The sequence below is a fragment of the Equus przewalskii genome, chromosome 10 (genome assembly GCF_037783145.1).
Source record: "Equus przewalskii isolate Varuska chromosome 10, EquPr2, whole genome shotgun sequence".
NCBI classification, from domain to species: domain Eukaryota; kingdom Metazoa; phylum Chordata; class Mammalia; order Perissodactyla; family Equidae; genus Equus; species Equus przewalskii.
The window spans coordinates 6,870,818-6,893,625 of record NC_091840.1 but is presented as its reverse complement, the minus strand read 5'-3'; the positions used below and the strand labels follow the sequence as shown (position 1 = coordinate 6,893,625).

The following is a 22,808-nucleotide window of genomic DNA, read 5'->3' as shown; positions in this document are numbered from 1 at the left end:
ATCATCGCCCAGTTACTGGAGCCGGAAGGCTAAGGCGTCACTCTGATTCTTCAGTCAATTCATGTGTACATCCTAGTTCTGCATCCCAAATATTTCTCATCTTGCTTCATCTCCACTGCCACCAGCCTTGCCCATCCCACATGACCTCCCTTCTAGACGATCACAAAAGCCGCCAAACTGGTGTTCTTGCTTCCACTATTGTTCCCCTCCAATCCATGCTCCAAAAAGCCGGTGATATTTTACAACTGAAAATGAAAAGCCCTTTGTTGGTTCTCTTTGTCCAAGAAAAAATATGTCCAACTGTGGGGGAAACAAAATCCCAACTCCTTCTCATGGCCCTAACTCTTATTTCATCTCTCCCCTATCCACTCCAGTCTAGCTACACTGGTGTTCCATCAGTTCCTAATATATGTCAGGCTCTTTCTGCCTTAGGGACTTTGACCTAGCTGTCTCCTCTGCCTGGAACACTCTCCCCCCAGAGCTTGGCATGGTTGGCACCGTCTCATCCTTTAGGTGTTAGCTTAGCTGTCACCTGAGGGAGGCCTTTCCTGAATGCCAAATCTTCTCCCAGACTCTCTCGCAGAACCCTGTTACTTTCCTTCATAGCACATGCGGCAGGTTGTAATAATTTATTTATTTATCACCAGCAGAATGAAAGCTACACAAGGGCAGAGGCTGCCTGTGTCTCAGCAACAGGGTTTTTTTCTTTATAACTAAACTACTTTATTGAGGTATAACATATATTCAGAGAAGTGTACACATTGTAAGTCGATGATATTCACAAATGAACACACCTGTGTAACCAGCACCAAGATCAGGAAATAAAACACCCCTTAACCCCTCACAGTGCCCCATGTGACTCCCCCAGGCTGAACACTACCTGATTCGATTTGTTTTTGCCAGTTGCAAACTTTATATAAATGGAATCCTGACCCTCAAAGATGCCCCATCCTAATCCCCAGAATCTTTGAATGTGTTACCTTGCATGGCAAAAAGGACTTTGCAGATGTGGTTAAGTTAAGGACCTTGAGATGGGGAGATGATCCTGGATTATCCAGGTGGGCCCAATGTAATCATAAGAGTCTTTAGAAGTGGAAGAGGGAAGCAGAAGAGGTCAGAGTGATGCAATGTGAGAAGGACTCAACCTGCTGTTGGTGGCTTGGAAGATAGAGGAAGGGAGCCATGAGCCAAGGAACGTGAGGAGCCTCTAGAAGGTGGAAGAGGCAAGGAAACAGATTCTCCCCTGGAGAAGGGAACACAGCCTTGCAGACACCTAGATTTCAGTCATTGAAATGCACGTCAGACTTCTAACCTACAGAACTGTAAGATAATAAATTTGTGTTGTTTCAAGCTGCTAAATTGGGGGTTATTTGTTACAGAAACAATAGCAAACTGATACAGGTCTTTACTGTTTGTGTCTGGCATCTTTCACTCAAGATTTTATTTGTATTATACAATATTTCATTGCACAAATACACCACATTTTAGTCATAGAGTATTGATGGACTATTGATGGATAATAGCCAGTTTGGGCTATTACCAATAGCGTTGCTATGAACATTCTTGTACATTTCTTTCGATTAACATCTGTGCCTATTTCTGTTGCGCATATATTGGAACAGAATTGCTGGGGTATAGGGTGTGTGTTGATAGCGGTTGCTGTGATGCGTGCGCAGACTCCCCTTCGGGACTGAAGGACGTGTTCCTCCAGCTGCTGGGAGAGCTGCGGGCTGACAGTCCTCAGCTCAGCCCTCTCTGAGAAGAGAGCTCCTTTGCCCAAGGTCACACCTGCTTCCCAGGGGCAGCCTGCCTCTGTTGAAGACTGGTTGATACTTGTATGGGGGGAGGAGGATATAAAGGCCCTCCCCTCACTGCCACTTAGAGTAACTTTGAAGGGTCACCGGCAGATTCAGAGCTGTCCAGGAATCAGGCGAGGCTTTTGCCGAGGCCGCATCCCAACCCACCTTCTCCTTCTGCCAGCCCTACTTCTTTGTCTTCTCCCACAGGTGTTGATCCTTCTAAAAAAGTTGAACACCTTGTCACCAAATGGGTCATTTGGTCATTCGTGAAGTGCCTGGTCAAGTCTTTTACCCACTTTTCTACTGGGTTGTCTTTCTTGTGGACTTACAGATGTTCTTTCTCTATTCTGGATGCAAATCCTTTGTTGGATATATTTGCCACATATATTCAGAGCTGGATATACCCAGGGTACCTCAACAGAACCGGTACATGGTGGGTCCTAATAAAAATGTCTTACATGAATGCTTGAGTCTGAAAGCTCCTTTAAGGAAAGAATGCTTGGATGGGTGAAACTGTTCGGTTTTAACGGGTATAATTGGATATAGGATATGGATCCCAAGCAGAGGGAAACAGGACCTTAACGGGAAAGGCCCAGAATGCAAGTAACACACCCTCAAACTTCGGCACTCCTGGCCTGAGGTTTCCGGCCACAGGCATTTAAACACTCTTCCTGAAGGTAACTAGAGTAATACTCATTCGTTCAGAGTGTCCATGGAAGGTATCAATGGGCCAGCCTGTTCTAGGCACTGAGAAGCCAGCTGTGAACAACAGAAAGAGCCTTGCTTCCAGGAGATCTAGAGGGAGAGAGACAAAACAACAGGTAAACAAAATAAATTAATTTCAGACCGCGAGCGGTAAACTGAAGGAGTCGAGTTTGGAGGGAAGGTGGGGTTGATCCAGGAACAGCCGGACCCAGGCACCAGGGAGATCCCGCCCTCGGCCCCGCCTCCAGCTTTGCATAAATCTCCTGATTGGCCGGAGGCGGTCGGCCCGACCCCGCGGAGCGGGCGGCTCGGGAAGCGCGGGGCGGACCCGGCCAAGATGCAGCCGCGGCTCCGGGTGTCGCTCGGCGGGCGTTGGGCAGCGCGGGCCCGAGCCGGGCAGGGGGCGCCCGCCGCGGCACCCGCGCTCTAGTAGCGCTCCAGACCTGCCGGCAGGCCCGGGCCCTTCTTGCTGCCGTCCCGCCTGCCGTCCCTGCCCCTCCACCCTTTGTGCTGCCTCAGCCCGGTGCCCTCCGCTCCGCAGGACCCCGGCCGGGCCGGACCGCGGTGGCGCGCCAGCCCCGCGTGGGCGCCTGATCTGCGGCCGATGGCGAGGGGGCGCGGCGCGGGCGGGGGCGCTGCAGCCCGAGTCCGCGACGCGGGAGGCCCGGCCCGCCTCCGCCGCATTGTCCCGGGCCCCGCGCCCCGGCCCTGAGCTGCGCCGCCGCAGCGCTCACCCGCGGCCGGCGGGGCCATGCGGAAAGCTGCCGGGATGGAGGACTTCGCAGAGGAAGAGGAGCCCTGGTATGACCAGCAGGATCTGGAGCAGGGTGAGCGCGGGGGAGGGGGACAGGAAAGCGGAGTGCGCCCCGCGACTCCTGTCCGCTTCTCCATTGTTGGGCGGTATCACCCCGGACCTGGACCCGACCGGCAGAGACCTGCAAAAGTCGGGGAGCGGTCTTCCTCTTTTCCCTGATGACAGGGGCATACTTCACCCAGCCTGCCCACCCCATCTTAGAGGCCAGAACTGCCCAGGCGCCCCTGGGATTGTTAGGGGCCTGAGTGCTGGCTGGAAGTCTTCGGAGGCCGGGAGGTGGCTCCTTCGTTGGGTTTTGCTGGGAAGGGTGGGGCGTGTGTGTAAGGGGGACGTTATCCCATTCCAAATCCAGCGGGACCCTTCCCTGCCAGGATTCCTGAGCTCCAAGATTCTCAGAAAGTTTCCCCAACTCGCTTTCTGTCTCCCCAGGGAGGGGATGGGGGTTCAGGGACCTTGCCGGTGGAGAAGCAGAGACTCCACGTCTTCAATTTGCCTTCCATGAGGGAGGAGCCCCCTGGCCCTTTGCCTCCTGGCCCTGTCCAAAATGGCTCATGGTTTGGAGGGGGTCAAATTTGGGAATTCAGAGCAACGAGCCAGATTAGAGCCTGAGTAAAGATGGAGGCACCCTCCACCCTCAGATGGGAAGAGAGGGTGACTGGAAGGGGGTTAGAAGCTGGTGATGAGGTGGCCCAAGTGACATCACTCAGAATAGGGGGCGGGGCTGTTAGGGCAGGAAGGAGGAGGCCTTAGAGGGGCAGGGGCAAGGCATGCTGAAGTGGACTCTAATCCACCCCCGCCTCCCCCCAAGCACCTCATCCTTGGGTGGTCAGAGCTGGAGAGGACGAGGAAACATGTCCAGGAGAAGTGAACACAGTCACCCAGCAAACCAGGCAGGGGTGGACACAAGACTGCTTCAGCACGTACTGACACCCCCTCCTCTGGGTCTCTATCTTCCAGGCACCCAACATCTGGCTTTGCCCTCATGCGAGGCATCTACCCAGATCCTGGAGCCTTTGTTTTCTGATCCTGACCCATGTCTCCACGTGGCCAGATTTGCTGGTAGATGAGGCTCCGTCCTTGTGCTCAGGACTGTGTCTTAATCAGAGCCCCTGGGGGACCAGTGTGGGATTGGGGGTGCTGGGCTGAACTCTGCCATACTCTATTCTAGAGTCTACCCCCAGCCTCCCTGCCTGGAGTGAGATGCCCAATATTGGCATCCCCCTCCCCCATCCTGGGCGTTACCCCCAAAACTTTGCATTCCACGAACACTTATCAGGCTCCACTTAAGTGTCAGACACCATCCTGGGAGTTGGGAATAGTCCCAGCCCTGGCCCCTCTAGGTGCGCCCCGGCAGGTGGAGGTGAGCCTGTAACTGAGTGTGGGCGAGAGGATGCAGTGAAAGGGCTTCATGGACGAGGCGGGCCCAGAAGGAAAGATTGGAAGCTGAGTGCCCGGGAAGATGGCCTCCCGGGAGGCAGATGCTGATATTGTTGCTGTCTCATTTCATTCCTGCACCCCTAACGAAATCTCTGGCACCATGCCTGGCCCAGATGTGGGAGGAAGGAGCCAGGGAGTAGGGGTGGGAGATGTGCTGCTTCCGGAAAGGGAGAGGTGTCGAGATTCCAGCTGGGCTGGGTGGCCATGCTCTGGGGCCAGGGTGAGGGGTGGGCCCAGCGGCCCCCCACTTTTCTGGCCCTGCTGGTCTGCAGCAGTCGGCCTCAGCCTGAAGCCCCAGTAGTAGCCAGAGCCCAGGAACAAGGAGGGATACCAGAAACGAGAGAGTCTCAGAAGAAATAGGGCTTTTGACCAAAACCCAAATGTCTGCTCGCCTTGGGCCAGTGCTGTGCTGAGCCTGGGAACGTGCTCTCCCCTCAGGGGACTACGCGTTCCAGCAGAGGAGGCAAAAATGGGACCAAACTAGCTACTGTGACGAGTGACAGGGGTTCTGCAGCAGCTGTGGGCCCCGCAGACAGTGAGAGCAGAGACAGGGGGGCCTTGTGCTGTGAGACTCAGAAAGGCTAATGCAAAGGCCCCTCGGAGCTAGAGGGTGAGTAGGGGCTCCCCAGGCAGAGGAAAGAAGGCAGGCATTCTAGGTGGAGGGGACGCTGGTACTAAGGCACAGAGCAACATGACTGGAACCACACATGACTGGAAAGTACGAGTTATCTAGAGTGCTGAAGGTGGGGCTCCGAGGAAGTCCCAGGCGTGGGGCCCGGCATGGAGAGCTGGATGTGGGGGTGAGCATGGGCCAAAGGCCAGCCACATTGGGGATCAGGTGCCTGTCGTGTCCCCGTTCCCTATACCCAATCCCCAAATTCTCTCCTGCCCAGCTGCTCCCTAGTTGCCTCCGAGTGTCCCAGGAAGCGGTGTGCTCAGCCAGCCCAATCTCCCCTCCATGTCTGTTTCCCCTTGTCCGGGAGGCAGGCCCCACCTCACTTTCGGAAGCTTGGCCATCGAGATCCTGTTTGACTTTGATGCTGTTCCGTCCCAGTGGAGGGAGACAATTGGGGCAAGCAAGGTCCTCGATTCTCACTGTGTCCCTCTGCCCATGGCCACAAGCACCTGTAAAAATAGAAAAAGCCATTAATTATTAAACACTGGCACTCTCTCTCCCCGCCTCCCTCCCCCAGCTTGGACCAGGCATGGCGGGCCCTGTGGGTGCCTCTTTCCAGGCTGAGAGATGGCTGCTGAGTCACAGATTTGAAGTCCTGGGCACCTGACCTTGAGTCTCAGCCTCAGGGGAAAGCTCTGACGTGGCAAGGGGAGGGAGGTGACCGGACCCCAATTCTGTGGATCCAGAGTTCCTGACGTTGGTGCCCAGGAGGTTATGAGCAGGATGCCCGCAGCCCTGCCAGGTGGTAGATCGCCTCCCCCCCCCCCCCCCGCCTTTATCTTTGTGTCTTCTTCCCTGTGCCTGTCCCCATTCCCTTTCCCACCTCTCTGCTCTGGAGCCTATGGGACCCCAGCTCAACCCCAACCAGTGAGGAATGGTGGGATTTCAGGGTTTCTTTTCCAAGACATCCCCTTGGCTCCCAGCTGTTCCCTCTCAGGTCTCTGGGGCATTGCTCATGAGCAGCACCTCAGCAAACACTCAGAGGGCAAAACTGCTGAAGCCACTGCAGGAGACCCCAGAAAACTCCAGGGTCCAGGCAGCAGAGGTGCCAGTTCAGACTCAGTACCTTCCCTGGCTTGGTCCAGTGTGACCATTCATCTGGCCATGACAGGCTGTTTATTACTCTGGCTTCTACTTCCGACTTAGCCAGCTTCCCCATTCCCCCACTCCAGCCTCCCACGCGCTCTGATCCAGGGGGAGCTGCACCCTCCCAGAGCCATCACCAGCCCTCAGCTAGCTGGTGTCCTTTCCCCAGCACTTGGCTCCCCTCTGTCCTCTGCTCTGCAGCTTCTAGACTTTTCCTGTGATCCCTCCCGGCAGCTTTGACCAGCTTAGCTTGCATCGTGATCCAGTTTCCCTGAGACAGTTTCTGAGATTCTCCTCCACTCAAAACAGCTTCTGTTATATTCCCTTCCTCCCCATCCCTGAATCACATTCGCTGCCTTTGCAGGGCAAGCTTCAGTTCCCTGGTTTATAGTGTGACTTGCAGCTGCCCCAGCCCGCTGGCAGCGGGAATGCACACACAGCTCAGATGCTCGCCTAGAAGGAAGAGCATAAAGCGCAGTTGTTATTGGCCTTTCCTCACTCTGCCTCTGAGCCTGTGGCCTTGGACTCTAGGTTAAGCTGCACGGGTTCCACAGAGCCTGTCCCCTGATGCCAATGTAGGAGGTGGCATCAGTAGCAGTGGCCTATTCACAGACCACCTGATAGTTCCCAAGGGAGAAAATATTGATGAGTGAGGCCCTCTGTTCATCATTTTTATTTATTCCTGAATTATTTGATAGTGTTTGGGGATGAGCCAAATGCTCACCATCCCATTTGAGAATAGGAAGATGGGGTGGCTCCTTCATCACGAACTGGGGGTGGTCTTGCCGGGCTCCTGAATTTCCACCAAGCACTCAACATGACACAGGGCTGCAGTTTTGTGATCCTAACATCAAACTTCACGCTTTGTAGACAGACCCCTCCAGACGTGCCCAATTTATAGTTAAGAAGTTCATACAAGTGTCCTCGTTCCCCTACTAGGTTTGTGTTAGGTAACTAGTTTTCTTGGCATCATCGGCAAGTTCATTGCTCAAAGCTAAAGATTCTTATCTGAGATTTATGTGATTCAGTATTTTTTAATGGCTGAGGTAGGTGTTCAGGAAGGCGGCTTTTGTTTTTCCAGGCTAAGTTATGGCAGCCTTGCTCTGCATCCTTCTCAGCCAGGGAATGCCTCCGGGTGACATCTAGGCACAGGGCCCTCCTCCCAGCTTAGGCCCAGGAGGACTCTGGCTGCTTCAAAACCTCACCTCCATGCATGGGGGCAGACTCCAGGTTTGTTCCTGACGAGCAGCTTGGCCTTTTGTCCAGGCCTGCTGTCTGCTCAGGCCTGTCTGGCTTTCGGAAGACGATGTCAGTCCTACCCCAGCCTGGCTGAAAAAAACCCTGAGGCTCTGCTCTCAAATGCCCACTGGAGTTACTGTTCTCCGGGGCTCTTCCAAGAGGAAAACCCCCACGCCAGGCCTGTCCGGGGCGAGCAGCGGGCTGAGCTGAAAGCACTGTATTTGTGAAACTTGCCAGGAGGGGGTATAGAGACCATGCACCCCCTCTATACTGTGCATGGTGAAGAGCTGGATCCCTGGACCACATCACATTGGCCCCCAACAGTTGCCTCCAGCGTCTTCATCCGGATCGACGCCATCAGCCTACATTGGGGGCTTTTCTAAGAAACAGCCTCACAATGGGAGAAAGAGCCAGGCTTTCCTGGACAGCACTTTGGTAGAAGGAATCAAATAGACCCAGCCTTTGCCCTGGTAATTCTCTTTCCAGGAAGTATCCTCAGGAAATAGGCTGTAATTTGCACAAAGATTTTTGTACTATGAAGTTAATTACAGTTTCATTTTTAATAGAGAAAAAGTTGAAAACACCCTAAAAGCCCAACAATAAATACTACTTAGGGATGGCTATTTGGGGACCTGCATAGACTATTCACCTCCACTAAAAATGACCCTCTAGATCTGTGTTGACACAGAAAGCTGTCCATGCCATGTTATTAAATTAAAAAAAGTGGATCTGTTTACACAAAATTGTGTCCATAGCTGTTTTAAGCACAGAGAGCTGTTTAGGAGGATGGTTACCAGTGTGTTGACAGCACCTCACTCCAGGTGGTGCTTTTCCTTCCTTCTACCCCATCTCTCCCCACTCCCCCCTGCCCCACACACAGAGTGTGACTTTAATTACTTACAAATGTTCTTTCGTAACCACTTGGGGCCATGTCGGTTGTTTATGGAATTCCCAGTGATAGGTCTAAGAATAGATGATGTACATTTGCAAGTAATTTTTTGTCACCGTTTTTTAACCTTTCTGTACTGTTTAATTGTTTATGTCAAGTGCGCCTTAACACAAACCTTAAAGCTCTTCTAAAAAGCAAAGAGCTGGGGCTGGCCCGGTGGCGTAGTGGTTAAGTTCATGTGCTCTGCCCCATCAGCCCAGGGTTTGTGGGTTCAGATCCTGGGTGCGGACCCACACACGCTCATCAAGCCACACTGTGGCAGCATCCCACATACAATATAGAGGAAGCTTGGCACAGATGTGAGCTCAGGGACAATCTTCCTCAAGGAAAGAAAAAAGAAGCCAAGAGCCTTGTGAACTTAGCCTGAGCCTGTCTAAGGGCCTCTTTGAGGGCCTGCTCCCCACCCCACCAGTCTCAGCTGCCTATATCTTTTTTTTGATAGTTTTTTTGAGATATAATTCACACACCATATAATTCATTCATTTCAAGTACAAGACAACTTAGTGGCCTTTAGTTTATTCACAGAGTTGTACAATCATCATCACAATCAATTTTAGTGCATTTTCATCACTCTGCCTAACTCTTTTTAGAAACGAAAGGAATATATTTATGAATATGAATATAAAAGGAGGAGGTTGGGCCACAGAGCTCCGAAGCCTCGTCCAATTCTAATACCCAGCCTGCCCTTCTGCCCCTTCCAATGCGCAGTGAGCTCCTGGTCACCCTTCCAAGCCCAGTTCAAAGGCTGCCCATCGCCTGAGCCTCCGCTGTCCCCAGGAAGACTGAACTCTCCCGTCCCTATCGTCCCAGGGCATTTGCCCCTATGTTTGTTGATGCTCTTATCACATTCCACTCATTCGTTCTTTCAAAAGAGATTCACTGTGCACCTGCTCTGTGCCAGGTACTGTGCTAGGGCCTGGGGATATCGGTGAACGAGACAGGCACACTCCCTGCACTGTGGGCTAACAGGTAGTCAGGGGAGATGAACAAGGTAAATGAGCAGATTGTAAGTTAGATGCTGACATTTGCTAAGGAGAAAAATTAAGTGGAAGGGAGTGCATGGTCGGGGAAGGTGCAGTTCTGAATCAATGGGGAAAGGCCTCCTGGAGGAGGTGACATTTAACACAGACTTGAAGAAGGAGAGGGATGAGCCCTGGGAGTCTAGGGAAAGGACTTTCCAGGTAGAAGCCACAGCCAGTGCAAAGCTTTAGCTCCCAGCTTACAGCCCCTCCCAGGCCTCCAGGTTCTCCGAGGGTGCCACCGTGTCCTGGTTGCTTGGGGTCCCCAAGGTCCAGCCCAGAATGAATGCTCAGAACATCAGTGGGGGTCCTCTGACTTCATTCTCCCACTGCTCATGTTTCTCCCACCTTCTGCCCCTCCCTCCAGACTTGCACTTGGCCGCGGAGCTGGGGAAGACGCTGCTGGAGAGGAACAAGGAGCTGGAGGAGTCCCTGCAGCAGATGTACTCCACCAACGAGGAGCAAGTGCAGGAGATCGAGGTGAGGGCCGCACAGGCTCCCCCGCCCACCAAGGGCCCCTTGGCCTGTGTATGCCTTTGTGCAACTTAGAAAAAGGCACCCTCTTAGCAGACACAGCCTTGTGCAGTTCGCAACCTGTACAACTGTGCTGCAGATGAATACCCCAAAGTAAACCTGTTCCTAGAAGTGGGAGGAGGGCCCAGGCAGAGACATTTTCCCACCCCTGTTCTGAACGTTACTCACCTCCCCCCACTTCACCCCCCCAGTACCTGACCAAGCAGCTGGACACGCTGCGGCATGTGAATGAGCAGCATGCCAAAGTGTACGAGCAGCTGGACCTGACAGCCCGAGACCTGGAGCTGACCAACCAGAAGCTGGTGCTGGAGAGTAAGGCTGCCCAGCAGAAGATCCATGGGTGAGGGCTGGGCAGAGGGCTGGGGGGCAGGTGAGGGAGAGGCCCAGCGCTGGGTGTGCATGTGGGTATATGGTTTGGTGGGTGTGACTCATGTTCCTTCTCCCAGAGGCCCAGGCCTGGGAACCTGGGATGGTAGTGAGTTTGCCCTTGTCGGTTTTTGGTGGTTTAACATTGAGGCCACTACCCTCCTTAAGCACCAGCTATGCACCAGGCTCTGTTTAGGGACTGGGGATATGGTGATGGGGATGCAAAGACACTGTCCCACCCTCTTGGGAGCTCACAGCCTGGGAGGGAAGGCAGGCGGGTAAATATTTTATTGCAGTGCAGGGTGATAAGTGATAGAAGAGGGTACAAGGGCTGAGGTGGCTCAGAGGGGAAATGGTCAGCTCGGCCTGGGGGGTGGGGAGAAGGGTGGGTCCTGGGAGTTCCCTGTCTGACCTCAGCACCAGGCAGCATGGCCCAAGGCTGCCCATCTGCCCCAGCCCCACATCCCTCCAGGGCTGCAGTGAGGAGGGCTGGCCTCATTCCCTTAAAGTCCCTCTCATGCCTGTCCCCCACCCCAGGCTGACGGAGACCATTGAGCGCCTGCAGGCCCAGGTTGAGGAGCTGCAGGCCCAGGTGGAGCAGCTGCGGGACCTGGAGCAGCTGCGAGTGCGCCGGGAGAAGCGGGAACGCAGGCGCACCATCCACACCTTCCCCTGCCTCAAGGAGCTGTGCACCAGCCCCCGGTAGGTGAGGGCCCCATCATGGGTGGAGCAGCCTGGACCCTGGACTGTGTCTCCGAGTGCCTGGGACTGCTAGCCTGGGGAGGAGGGAGAGGGTGGGCACCAGGCAGCAGGTGGGAATGAGAGCTGGTGCATGGCCTGGGCCATCAGAGAGACTGGTCCTGTTGCTAACGACGGTCAGCAGCTGGCGCTTCCTGAGCACCGGCGCTGTACCCACCACTCTAAGTGATTTAATTCTCACGGCAGTACCATGAGGTGTGTTATCATCCCCTCTACTCAGATGAGTAAATTGAAGCTCAAAGGTTATGTGTCTTATCCCAGGTCTCTAGAATTCTAACCAGGAGGGGTTAATCACTATACCTTTCAGTTCCCATTAAATCTTCTTAATGGGATGACTTCTTAATGCAAGAACACATATGGTGTATTTAGCGGGTGTTTCAGTAAGGGTCCTGGCAGGAGACAGAGAGCATCTCGCACAGAGTAACTGAGCAGCCACTAACAAAGAGGTATGGGCGAGGTGGAGGGAGACCTCAGGGACACTGCAGCGGCCCAGGGCTGCAATAGGGAGGAGCTGTTACCATCCCTAGGCCTACAGGGGCTAGGAGAAGGGAGGGTACCGGAACCAAGAAGGTATGGAGGGTGCTGCCTGCTGCGCTAACCAGGAAAGGAGCCTGGAGAAGACATCCCCCTGACCTTCTGCTCCCACCCTCTGACTTCCTGCGGGTGCCTCCATTAGCTGAGCTCAGGAGAGAGCCAGGAAACCTGGCTGAAGCAGACCATTGGTGTCACCCTCCCAGGGCAGACAGCAGGGGGAGAAGGGCCGGGAGTGGATCTAGGGGAGAAACAATGTCCAGCCCAGTGGACAAGAGAGATGCAAGTGTCCAGGGCTGGGATCCCAGGCCTCGGCCATGACCTCCGCCCTCTCCCTGCCTGCTCTCGCTCCCTCCCAGGTGTGAGGATGCCTTCCGCCTGCACAGTTCCTCTCTGGAGCTGGGCCCACGGCCCCTGGAGCAGGAGAACGAGCGGCTGCAGACGTTGGTGGGGGTGCTGCGTTCCCAGGTGAGCCAGGAGCGGCAGCGCAAGGAGAGGGCGGAGCGCGAGTACGCGGCGGTGCTCCAAGAGTACTCGGAGCTGGAGCGGCAGCTCTGCGAGATGGAGGGCTGCCGCCTGCGCGTGCAGGAGCTGGAGGCCGAGCTGCTGGAGCTGCAGCAGATGAAGCAGGCCAAGACCTACCTGCTGGGCCGGGAGGACCACCTGGCCGAGGCCCTGCTGGCGCCCCTCACCCAGGCCCCTGAGGCCGACGACCCACAGCCAGGCAGCGGGGACGACTCGGGCGCCCAGGACGGTATCTCCTCTCCGGCCGCCTCCCCGGGCCATGCCGTGCGCAAGAGCTGCAGTGACACGGCACTCAACGCCATTGTGGCCAAAGACCCCGCCAGCCGGCACGCGGGCAACCTCACGCTGCACGCCAACAGCGTGCGCAAGCGGGGCATGTCCATCCTGCGGGAGGTGGACGAACAGTACCACGCGCTGCTCGAGAAGTACGAGGAGCTACTGAGCAAGTGCCGGCAGCACGGCGCCGGGGTGCGGCACGCCGGCGTGCAGACGTCACGGCCCATCTCCCGGGACAGCTCATGGAGGGATCTGCGCGGGGGCGAGGAGGGCCAGGGGGAGGCCAAAGCCGGTGAGAAGAGCTTGAGTCAGCACGTGGAGGCCGTGGACAAGCGGCTGGAGCAGAGCCAACCCGAGTACAAGGCGCTCTTCAAGGAGATCTTCTCCAGGATCCAGAAGACCAAGGCTGACATCAATGCCACCAAAGTCAAGACGCACAGCAGCAAGTGACCCTTTCCTGCCCCGGGCCTACAGCCTGCCCCAGGGTCAGGCCGTGGGGTCCCTCATGCCTGGGCCATGCAGCCTTTGGTGAGGGAGCCCTTTAGCAGCAATATATCCCAGTGGAGGCCGCTCTCTGGCCCAGGGAGCGTGTGGGGGATGCAGCATGTTCCCTGCTGACCTGAGAGGCAGTCCACACATCCTGCCTCCCGGGACCCTCCACTCAGCCCAAGGGCACAGCTCAGAGTTTCAAAGCCAAACATCCCCACTCCCCTGGGGATTCCCAGCTCCCCTAGCCCCGGGCTTCCTGACCCTGGGCCTTGCTCTCAGATTTGTGGCCAGGCTTCTGAAAGCCATTCTGGACCAGTTGCCCTTTTCTTTTTCCAAGTTCATTTTTTTCCGAGAGATTTGCAATGCAAGGTCTCCCTGACCCCTTGCCGCAACTGGAAACACTTGAAGGGGGACTCCAGAGCCAGCTGTTACAGGTTCCAGGGGTCTCCTGGACCATCCACTGCTTCTCCCCAGCTGTGATGCGCTGTCATTCCCGGAGCACCAGCTGTCCCACCCCCAGGGTCCTGACCAGGTCAGAGATAGCCCCTGCCATGCGGAGCAGAAAGTCTTAGCCAGGCCCCAAGTGCCGCCCACTCCAGCCCTGGTGAGGGGGGGGCCTCGCCCTGGAGACCCTCAGCCCACTGTAGATCTGTAGCCAATCAGAGCAGGGAACAGGGAGCTCCTCAGCAGCTATACACCGGCTGTATACCCTGTTCCCCTCAGAGCCAGCCTCTTTGGGTTCCAGCCCTGGAAATGCCTTCTGGGCATTAAGCCGTCCAGGGATCTGGGCTGAGGGGAGCCCCCCATCTCTGCACGCCGCCTCTGACTCACTGAGCTTGGCCTCTGCCTGCCCCCATCTCAGGGACCATGACGTCTCATTCACTTCCATGCTCCCCACCGGCCTACCCCAGTGCAGGTCATGCCTGCCACCCCCGGGATGCCCCCGGCATGTGCCACCAGCCAGTGGTCCCAGCGTCCGCCCCTGCCCAAGATTCTCATCCCACACTGAACAGTATTGAAATGGGACCAGGATGGGGAACATCTCCTCCCTCCCATAAAATGCCTGCTCTTAACCTCCCACTTTTGTGGGGGGCTTTTGAGGACCCAGTTGGGTCAGGGGGTTAATCTTTTGTTAAGGCTTCAGACAGTCCAGCTTCAGCTAAGAGATGCCCAGGTCCCCAGCTTGCCCTGAGCAGTTCTTCAGGGCTTCCAGTTCCTTCTGCTGCCCATCCTGAGACCCTAGAAATCGGAGGAGCCACACAGCCCAGTGGAAGTTGGTGGCCCCGGCCCCTGTGCTGGGAGCCCAGTGGGGAACCTTCATGCCTTATTTGTTCCGAAGGGGTAAAGGGGTTTTCTTAACAAGCATGCCCGACCCCCCTGGAGGCACCACCCTGTTCTCCGGGCGGCACTGTGATGAGAGCTGTCAGCTGGTCCTGTTCACACATCTTGGAACCTTTTGTCCTTTGGAGCTGGGCAGCTCCCAGCCCTCCATGTGTCTGTGATCTAGGGTGGAGGGAAGGGGTGGGACGGGGTGGAGGAACGCCTCCTGCCTGTTTGCTCCCCTGCTCTGTAGCAGCCGACCAGCGTCACCTTTGAAGTATACATGAGAGAAATATATTTACAAATGCTTTATTCTCTTCTTTAATAAAAAACGCATCAGTATTCTAAAAGCAGAAATGGCCCCAGAGCCATGGTCCTGTGTCTGTGTGTCACACACCGCCTCCCATCACAACGGTGAGGAGAGGGGGACAGCCTGAGCTTCACTCTCCTGTGATTGGCAGCCAAACAGCTCTAAAGAGTAGGCTTTTGGAAGTTACCACATTTATTGAGTGCCAGCTATGTTGCCTTGCAGGGCACCCCGTGCTGGGTGGACCCTCCTTCCTACACAGATTTCGTAAATTCCCTCCTGCAACCCACACCTGCCAACAGCACAGGTGACTTCAGAAGCTGAAGAAAATGCTCCTGAATCTTGGAGGGGTCAGTTTCTTGCTGCCTTTGCCACTCTCCCATTTCCAGACAGAAAATTCAGCTGGCTCTGGATCCCAATCCCACATGGAGAAGCTTCCAAGGTATTCTCTGGGAGGTAGGCTCGGGGACCCCCAACCAGCACCGCCCCCCCCCCCCCCGACGTTCCTGAAGGAGCCAGGAGCAACCTCCCTCGGATCCTGGAGGTGAGCATGGTGTGGCGTGGGGAGTCCAGAGCTGGGCCCCATATTGGCAGTTTCTATGCTTTTTACATCAACTGAACTGTGTGGGGTTTTAACGTGCCCAGCATACAAGTGGCTGTCAGATTTTCCTCTCCTGCTGTGACCTGTCTCCAGTGGGATGGAGAGCACATTGTGGGTGTGATACCTAGCGCAGTCACGCCTGAGGAGCACAGGAAGCTGTCTGTGGCCTGTATCCAGCCACCCTTCTCTCCTTGGCCTTTTAAATCGCCCTCTGAATATATTTTTTCCCATCCCTTCTTCCTTCCTGCCACCACTTTGTCCTTCCTCAGCTGCCTCCCTAGGTTTTTCCCCGGCCTCTCCTGCCTGAGACTGACAATCTTCCCCATCCCAAGACAAATACATTGAACCTCTTTGTAGGGAATTGGTCCCCCCTTCCACCACCCTAGGAAACAGACCTGCCTGCGCCCTCCCTGCAACCCCTGAGCTGAAAGCCCTGGGTGTTTCCAGGGAACTAGGCAGACCAGGGGCGGGCGTGAAGGAAGCCGCTTTCAGGACAAAGAGGGCAGCTTTGCCCACTCACTCATGCCAAGAGGCATGACCCTGCTGCCTGCCCAGCTTCTCCAAGAGGGAAAGAAGGTCTGGTATGGAGCTAGTCAGACTGGATTTCCCACCCCAGTACTGCAGAAAAAAAGCCATCAGATCTGCGAAAGTAAAATTTCCTTGAACCTGTACACACTTAGCATCCCTTAGTAGCAGCTAACATTTGTTGCCTGCTGACTTTGTGCCAGCCAGGGTTAAGTGCTTTATATGTATGCGATGCCCTCAGCAGCCTTATGAGGCAGCTATAAAATCTCTATTTTACTGATGGGGATCCAGAGGCTTAGAGGTTAAGTTAGTAATTCAAAGTCACATAGAAATATTCGAACCCAGAGCTGACCAATGCCACTATGCAATACTGCATGTTCCCTAACTCCAAGTAATGCTGCATTTTAAGAGCCAGTCTGACCGAGGGCATTTCAGGAAGGAAGAAAGGAAAATTCTGTGGACCTCCTACATGGGAGTGGTACCCAACTCAGAGGCCATAGAGAAGGACTGGTGCCCGCAAGCTCCTCAGCTGCCGGGAATGTCTGGGTGATTATCTTTTCTTCCCCTCTTTCTTCTTGCCCCTATGAATGTCCCCTTCCTGAAGCACCATTTCAGCTTCTGGAAGACCAAGGAGGGGAAGGAGAAGGCTGGCCCCAGCCTTCAGTGCCCAGCTTTTTAAGGGAACAGGTGGCCCCTCGCAGATCTGTTTCTCCCAGAAGGGCCTCTGTTCTGATGGTTCACGGCAGCAGCAGGTGAGGGGAGCTTGCCAGCTGCTCTTCTCTCCACCCCAGGGCGGGTGTCTCATTCTCTCCTCTACCCGCCTCATCTCCCAGAATCCAGGCCACCAGATGGCCCGAGCAGGCAGTGTTTATTTGGGGCCATGGAAACCTACAGCTTCCTTTTCCTGTCACTCTGGGTCAGGCTCTGAGCTGGAGCCCAGCCTCAGAACAATAATGCCATGGAATGGTGCTGACTTTATTTTTCATAATCCCTGAGCTGTCGACCTGGGTGAGTCCCTGGCTTTGCTCCCCTGAGCAGCTTATTCCAGTCACCATGGAGACACCTCTATTCCCTCTGAGGTCTTGGGACTTAGTCAGACGGGGAAGGACTCAGGAGACTCCCCTTCCAGCCTAGAGCCCGAAGGCGTATGTCAATTGCCATTCCCTTCCTAGCTCAGGCTTACAAAGCCAGTGCCTGGGAGGAGGTGTATTCCCTCCTAAAGAATCTGCCCGTATCACTGAGGCGAGGACGGTAAAAGCCTTGATTTAACGACAATCTCTTGTTTCTAACAGCCAGCATCCCCAGAGGCATATTTTTCTAGGTAATTATGCTTTTCCTAAAAACAGAATTCTTCATTAAGAAACAACCACTAGTATTACTAATAATCACTAACATTTATTGAGCTCTGTTTTTCCACCTCTCACCTAAGTAACTTAGCCAACACTTAGCTGTTTCCAAACATGACTCGCTCTACTTTGAACCTTTCTCAGAGTTAGAACTCATGAGTCTTGGAGTTCATGTCTTAACCACCCTGTGAAAGGGCTCTGCTTAGCCTGTCTGTGGCTGGCTGAATCTCTACCTCCTTCCCCAGCCTGCCCATAGCTCCTGACTGGGAGAAACTGCCATCACGCTCCACAAAGCCGCTGTTTCCCCCACAAGACTAGAGGCGGCGGCATTTAAAAAAACCTTTCTTTCTCAACCTGCCTGCCTCTCCTCCTATCTGGTATTTGTCCTGCTGAACCATTAGACATGTGCTCCACGGGAATTTCTTTATAGGCTGCCTTGTGAATGAGCCTGAAGTTGACTAAAACTCACCTCTAGCAGTACTCAACTTTGAAAAAAAATTTGCAAAGAATTCACATTATCAGTATTTATGGAGTATCTATGATGTGCCAGGTTCTAGGTGCTGGGGCTCCTGCAGTGAGTCAGTGCCATCCAGGGGCTTATTACATTCTAGCCAGGAGACAGGCAACAGACTAGAAAAATAAGATTGAGTGATGTGAAAGAAAAAAAAAAACCAAGTAGAGCAGAGTAAAGGGGATAGAGAAGAACTAGGCAAGACAGGGCAGACCTCACTGCGGATGTGAGATCTGGGGAAGAGTGGTCCAGGAGGAGCACACAGGCTCCAAAAGGGAGAGAAGTGGTGTTTCTGGGGAACACGGGATCAGGGAGTTCTTTTCACCAGGGGGCTCTGTATGCAGGAGAGGAACAGCCAAGGACTGGATCACGGGGCTGGGGGAATTGGGAAAAGGTGTGTGCAGCCGATGGCAAAGCAGACATACTCTTTATTCACTCTGGCAGACAGACAGTGGGAGCACAGTAGCTCCCCTTGTGGCCACTTTTATATGACTACTAGACAAAAGTGGCATACCGCCAGATGACATACAATGTTTACATTATACAGGTTACACAAGGTGTTTACATACATGGTTAGTGCATGCGCTGCCTGCAGCGGACATGCTGAGTCACATCTGCCTGGGCTTCCAGTCTGATGGTCCACAGTACCTCCATCTCCCCTTCCCTCCACCTCCATCAGACTGCAGCAGTCGGGGGAGCCTATGGGAGATGCGGGCACACAGCCCAACGTCCTGGACCCACATTCCACAACAACAGTATAGAGAACAGCAAATGACCACCAAGAGACAGGTTATACCTCCTAATGTGGCGAGAGCCCACTGCCACGGGAAGGACAGCTTAGACCACCATTCCTGCAGGGCGTCTCCCATCAATGTCTGGATCCGTGAGATCTCCTGCTTGGCCTGTCGCAAGGCTTGTGATATGTTCCTTGCGTTATCTGGTATATACATGCAACACTGCACCTCAGTAACTGCACAGGTCCCCCCTTGTGCTGCAGTAAGAATGTCTAGAGCCTTGCAGTTCTGCAACACTACTTCCGGGTCTGGTGGACTCCATCAGTTGAGAGAGACAGGGCCCGGGGGCTGTATGATTGAGGGCTCGGGTGGTATGCTCCGCCAAGGCCGTAACCTGCCACTGCAGAGCAATAGTCCCCGTGGACAGACTAAGAACAGCCAGGGGGTAAAACCACCAGGGCGTTCATTTCTCCCAGTGATAGTGCCCTTTTACCTTCTCCCAATTGCTGGGGCGCACATCCAAGGTTCTCCGAACAGTAGCCGGGAGGTAGGACCACCCCCAGGTACATCACCCTGCCCAGTTGGCCAGGAGATAAGGCCATCCATAACTACCACATACCCAGAGACTGCCCACAGGCATTTTGTCCGTGGGGACCGTCCCCACATAGGGATGGGCATTCCACCAATATTTGGGCCAGGTCACTTGTTGAATCTTTTGACACAGCTCCTTGGGTATCCACCCTACTATTACCTCCCCCTTCTGTTGCTCTATGCATAGGGGCATAGACGTGCGGAGTGCAACAGCCTCCCTGGGTAACCACTCATAGCCATCCCAGAGGCTTGGGGTCGCTGAGGGCCATTTATGTCCACGTTGTCGGTACAGCTGCTGGTCCACCTGGCGCCTTCTTTGGTCCCACTGAGCATCGGTGGGTCCCTAGGAACGCAGCCAGGTCCAGCTCCCTTCTGAAGCAGGGAGGATGTGCCACGGCAAGCCTTCTGCAGTGCTGGTGGGCAGTTCTGTGCACACCCAGCAGTTAGATACCTTGGCCACCTCAGCATAGGTGTGCGCCCATTCCACAACACTCTTCGCCACACTCCATCTATGGGCAAAAGGACAAAGCAGTGATAGGAACTAGGAGAGGCAAATCACGTCCTTCTGGCAGAATGCAGGCTAGTCTCTTATCCTGGGACAAGAGGGTGGCTGCCAACGGGGGCCTTTCCGGCCGTTGATACCTCATCTTTTCTGCCTGCAGAGGCGCTGCACGCGCTAGCTCCACATGGAGCAGTACAGGGGAACCCATTATTGGCCACGTGGAAATCACATACATCCCCTTCAGGATAGAACCAGCATCAGTCTGTGGCAGCCTGACAGTTACCCGAGGGGGTCAAGTGCTAGTCACCCACGGGGTGACATGTAAGTCTCATTGTTCCCCAAGTCCCCAAGGCGCTAAAAGTGCCAGCCACCTGCAGTGAGGGGCTTTTATCTTCCAAGGCCTTTCCCATTCTTGTACCTCCCGCACGTTGCGGCACGCTGGGGCCGGCAAGAGAATGTTTCCCTTTTGGCCATAAGCAGGCTTTAGTAGCTCATCAGTGGTTATTACTTGCAGCTGTATGGGGGCTACGCTGCCATGTAGCAATGCCTCTACAGGGGCTGGCCCTCCCTTTTGAGGCTTTTAACACCATCAGCACCTGCCACAACCGAGTTGCCCAGCCTCGCAACAAGGGGGGGCTGTATGGTTGTGTGTAAGCCCTGCTTTAAAAGCCCATTGTACCTCTCTATTATCCCAGCAGCAGCCGGGTTGTAAGGAGTATGGAAAAGCCATTGAATGTCCGTGGTACTGGTCCACCACTGGACTTCTTGTCCTGTAGAGTGTGTCCCCTTGTCGCTCTCCACGATCAAGGGTTGACCATGAAGAGCACAGAGTACCTGCACGGCTTGAAGTGTCCGCACCTTTGGTCTTTGGTAACGATCTGATGTAGTTTACCTGCCATCGGACCAAGGGCACACGCCCTCTAGCTACTTGCTGCTGTGTGGACACTAGTTTCCTTCTATTAGGAAAGGCCTGGGCACATACTGTGCATTCTTGACATGCTGTCATTTTTTGTTGCCATGTGCCGGGTAGCCCCCAGCGCTTACTCACTGTTCCCATGGTCTTGCTCCCTGCATGATTTAGGGGTCGATGTAGCCAGTGTGCCACATCTGCAGACAGGGCCCTTTCTAGCCATCTCACACGGGCCAGAGCATCATTCCCAGGAGCAGTGAGAGGCATATGGCTGGGAACATGATACACTGTCACCTCTTTTTCATGGCCCAAGGCACACAGTTCCTACCACATGGCCTGCCCCCACATAGGGCGGTTTCTGGCCAACCACTGCTGAGCCCCCCACACAGATAACCATAGGGCCAATCCCCAGTACACCACCCAGCTGTCTGTACAAACAGCTAAAGGCCCTGGTTCATGGGCGATAACCATCCAGACAGCCCATAATTCTGCCCACTGGCTGCTTTGGCCGGTGCCAGTATCAAACCAAATAGCATCAGTGCTTGGCTGCACAGCTATGGCTGTCCACATAGCAGCCGGCCCCCTACTAGAACCATCAGTATGCCAGGCATTCTCCAGGATAGGGGGCTTCCCCTCAGCATAGGGCGTGGGCTCTATCTCTAGAGGAGCTGTCGGAATCTGTTCCCCCACAGCGAGAAACTCAACCGGCCCTAATACTTGCTATAATTCCTCCGAGCTCCTTTCTTCTAGATAAGCCCCCCCACTTTGACAAGGTAGGGGTCTGGACCACGCCAGACTGTGGACAGGTAGCCCGTGACCGGAGCCATCCTTGAATGGGGTACATGGTTCTAAGCCGAACAGGGGCCATTCATGTGATAGCCTCAAACACTATCAGGGTGGCATATGCGGCTGCCAACTGTTTCTCCACTAGAGAATATCATATTTCCACTCCTTTCCACAGTTGGGACCAGAACCTGACATGGGCTTGTACCTGGTCATGCCGTTCCCACAGGCCCCAGCCAAAACCCTCCTGGGTAACATGGACATCCAAGTCATGTAGCCGTCCTGGGTCAGCCACCTGTAAAGCTTGTGCCTGCTGCACAGCACGCTTGGCGGCCTTAAACGCTTGGTCCGCAGCATCCGTCCAGTCCCACAGGGCTCCCTTCTTTACCAAAGCATATAGGGGTCTCACCACCTGGGCTAAATGAGGGATAAACATTTGCCAGTACCCCAGCAGGCCCAGAAATGTTTGCAGTTGAGCTACAGTTGTTGGCAGGGGGTACGCGTGTATTTTATCAATGACTGTCTCAGGTATCACTCTCGTCTTACCCGACCAGACAACCCCCAAGAATTTCACAGGTAAGCCAGGTCCCTGGACTTTGGCATCGTTGGCCAGCCAACCATATGTTGCCAGATGCCTCCACAGGGAATTAGCAGCTTGCTCTAGATCTGCAAGAGAGTCAGAGGTTAACATAACATCATCAATATAGTGAAATACAAGCACTGTATCACTGTGAGCCCAAGCAGATAAATCTTGAGCAATGAGCCCATGACAAATAGTGGGGTTATGCAGGTATTCTTGTGGCAACACACAAAAAGTCTATTGTCTGCCATCCCAGGTGAAAGCAAACTGATCTTGACTCTCAGTGGCAATATCAATGGAAAAGAAGGCATTGGCAAGATCCACAACATAGTGGTACTGTCCCAATCAGACAGTCAGCTGATCCGTCATGTCATGCACCGAGGGCACAGCAGCATGCAATGGAGGAGTCACTATTTAATTCCCAGTACTCCACAGTCATACACCATGCACCATCAGGCTTCCTCACAGGCCAAACCAGGGAATTATAAGGGCTGTGAGTGGATCGCATGATCCCAACCTCTTCCAACTTTACGATAGTCTGTGCGATACTGTCAGGTGGTAACCACACATCGTGGCACCAGCAACACTTGCGGTGAGTGGTGTGTATGCCCCAGGACAACAGTCTTAACTACATGCACCCGTAGGCAGAGCTCACCCATGATTGTCTGCAGGAGCAGTCCTTGCAAGACATCCACCCGCAGAACATACTCGGGGATAGGAGACACACTGTGTACACTTGGGGCAGCAAATGGCCAATGCCAAGGGACAGAGACACTGGCTTCACTTTTACTATACGGCCTCCATAGCCATCAACATATGCCAGCTTCCCTGGAAACTTATCCGGGTTGCCATAAATCAGACTGCAATCAGCTCCGGTATCTACCAATGCCAGCA

At 54.4% G+C, this 22,808-nt stretch overlaps 1 protein-coding gene across 3 annotated transcripts; it reads left to right on the top strand.

Annotated features, from left to right (window-relative positions):
• Nucleotides 1-2,838: 2,838 nt before the first annotated feature.
• On the top strand, nucleotides 2,839-14,881 carry CDR2L (cerebellar degeneration related protein 2 like). 3 transcript variants are annotated; one of them, XM_070560024.1, is made up of 5 exons: nucleotides 2,839-3,331; nucleotides 10,092-10,204; nucleotides 10,450-10,598; nucleotides 11,162-11,326; nucleotides 12,274-14,881. In XM_070560024.1, the coding sequence occupies exons 1-5, from the start codon at nucleotides 3,256-3,258 to the stop codon at nucleotides 13,163-13,165; spliced, it is 1,395 nt and encodes a 464-aa protein (XP_070416125.1). In that variant the 5' UTR covers nucleotides 2,839-3,255; the 3' UTR covers nucleotides 13,166-14,881. The 3 variants fall into 3 exon arrangements, with proteins under 3 accessions (XP_070416125.1, XP_070416124.1, XP_070416126.1); XM_070560023.1 differs by lacking the exon at nucleotides 2,839-3,331 and adding an exon at nucleotides 4,051-4,377; XM_070560025.1 differs by lacking the exon at nucleotides 2,839-3,331 and adding an exon at nucleotides 6,064-6,173.
• Nucleotides 14,882-22,808: the final 7,927 nt, after the last annotated feature.

What these genes read in the sequence shown, in the direction of transcription:
- CDR2L (XM_070560023.1), top strand. Translation starts at nt 4,086, where the DNA reads ATGCTGAAGTGGACTCTAATCCACCCCCGCCTCCCCCCAAGCACCTCA. An exon ending in CCACGTGGCCAGATTTGCTG is followed by an intron (nt 4,378 to 10,091) that starts GTAGATGAGGCT and finishes CCCTCCCTCCAG; the next exon opens with ACTTGCACTTGGCCGCGGAG. An exon ending in AGCAAGTGCAGGAGATCGAG is followed by an intron (nt 10,205 to 10,449) that starts GTGAGGGCCGCA and finishes TCACCCCCCCAG; the next exon opens with TACCTGACCAAGCAGCTGGA.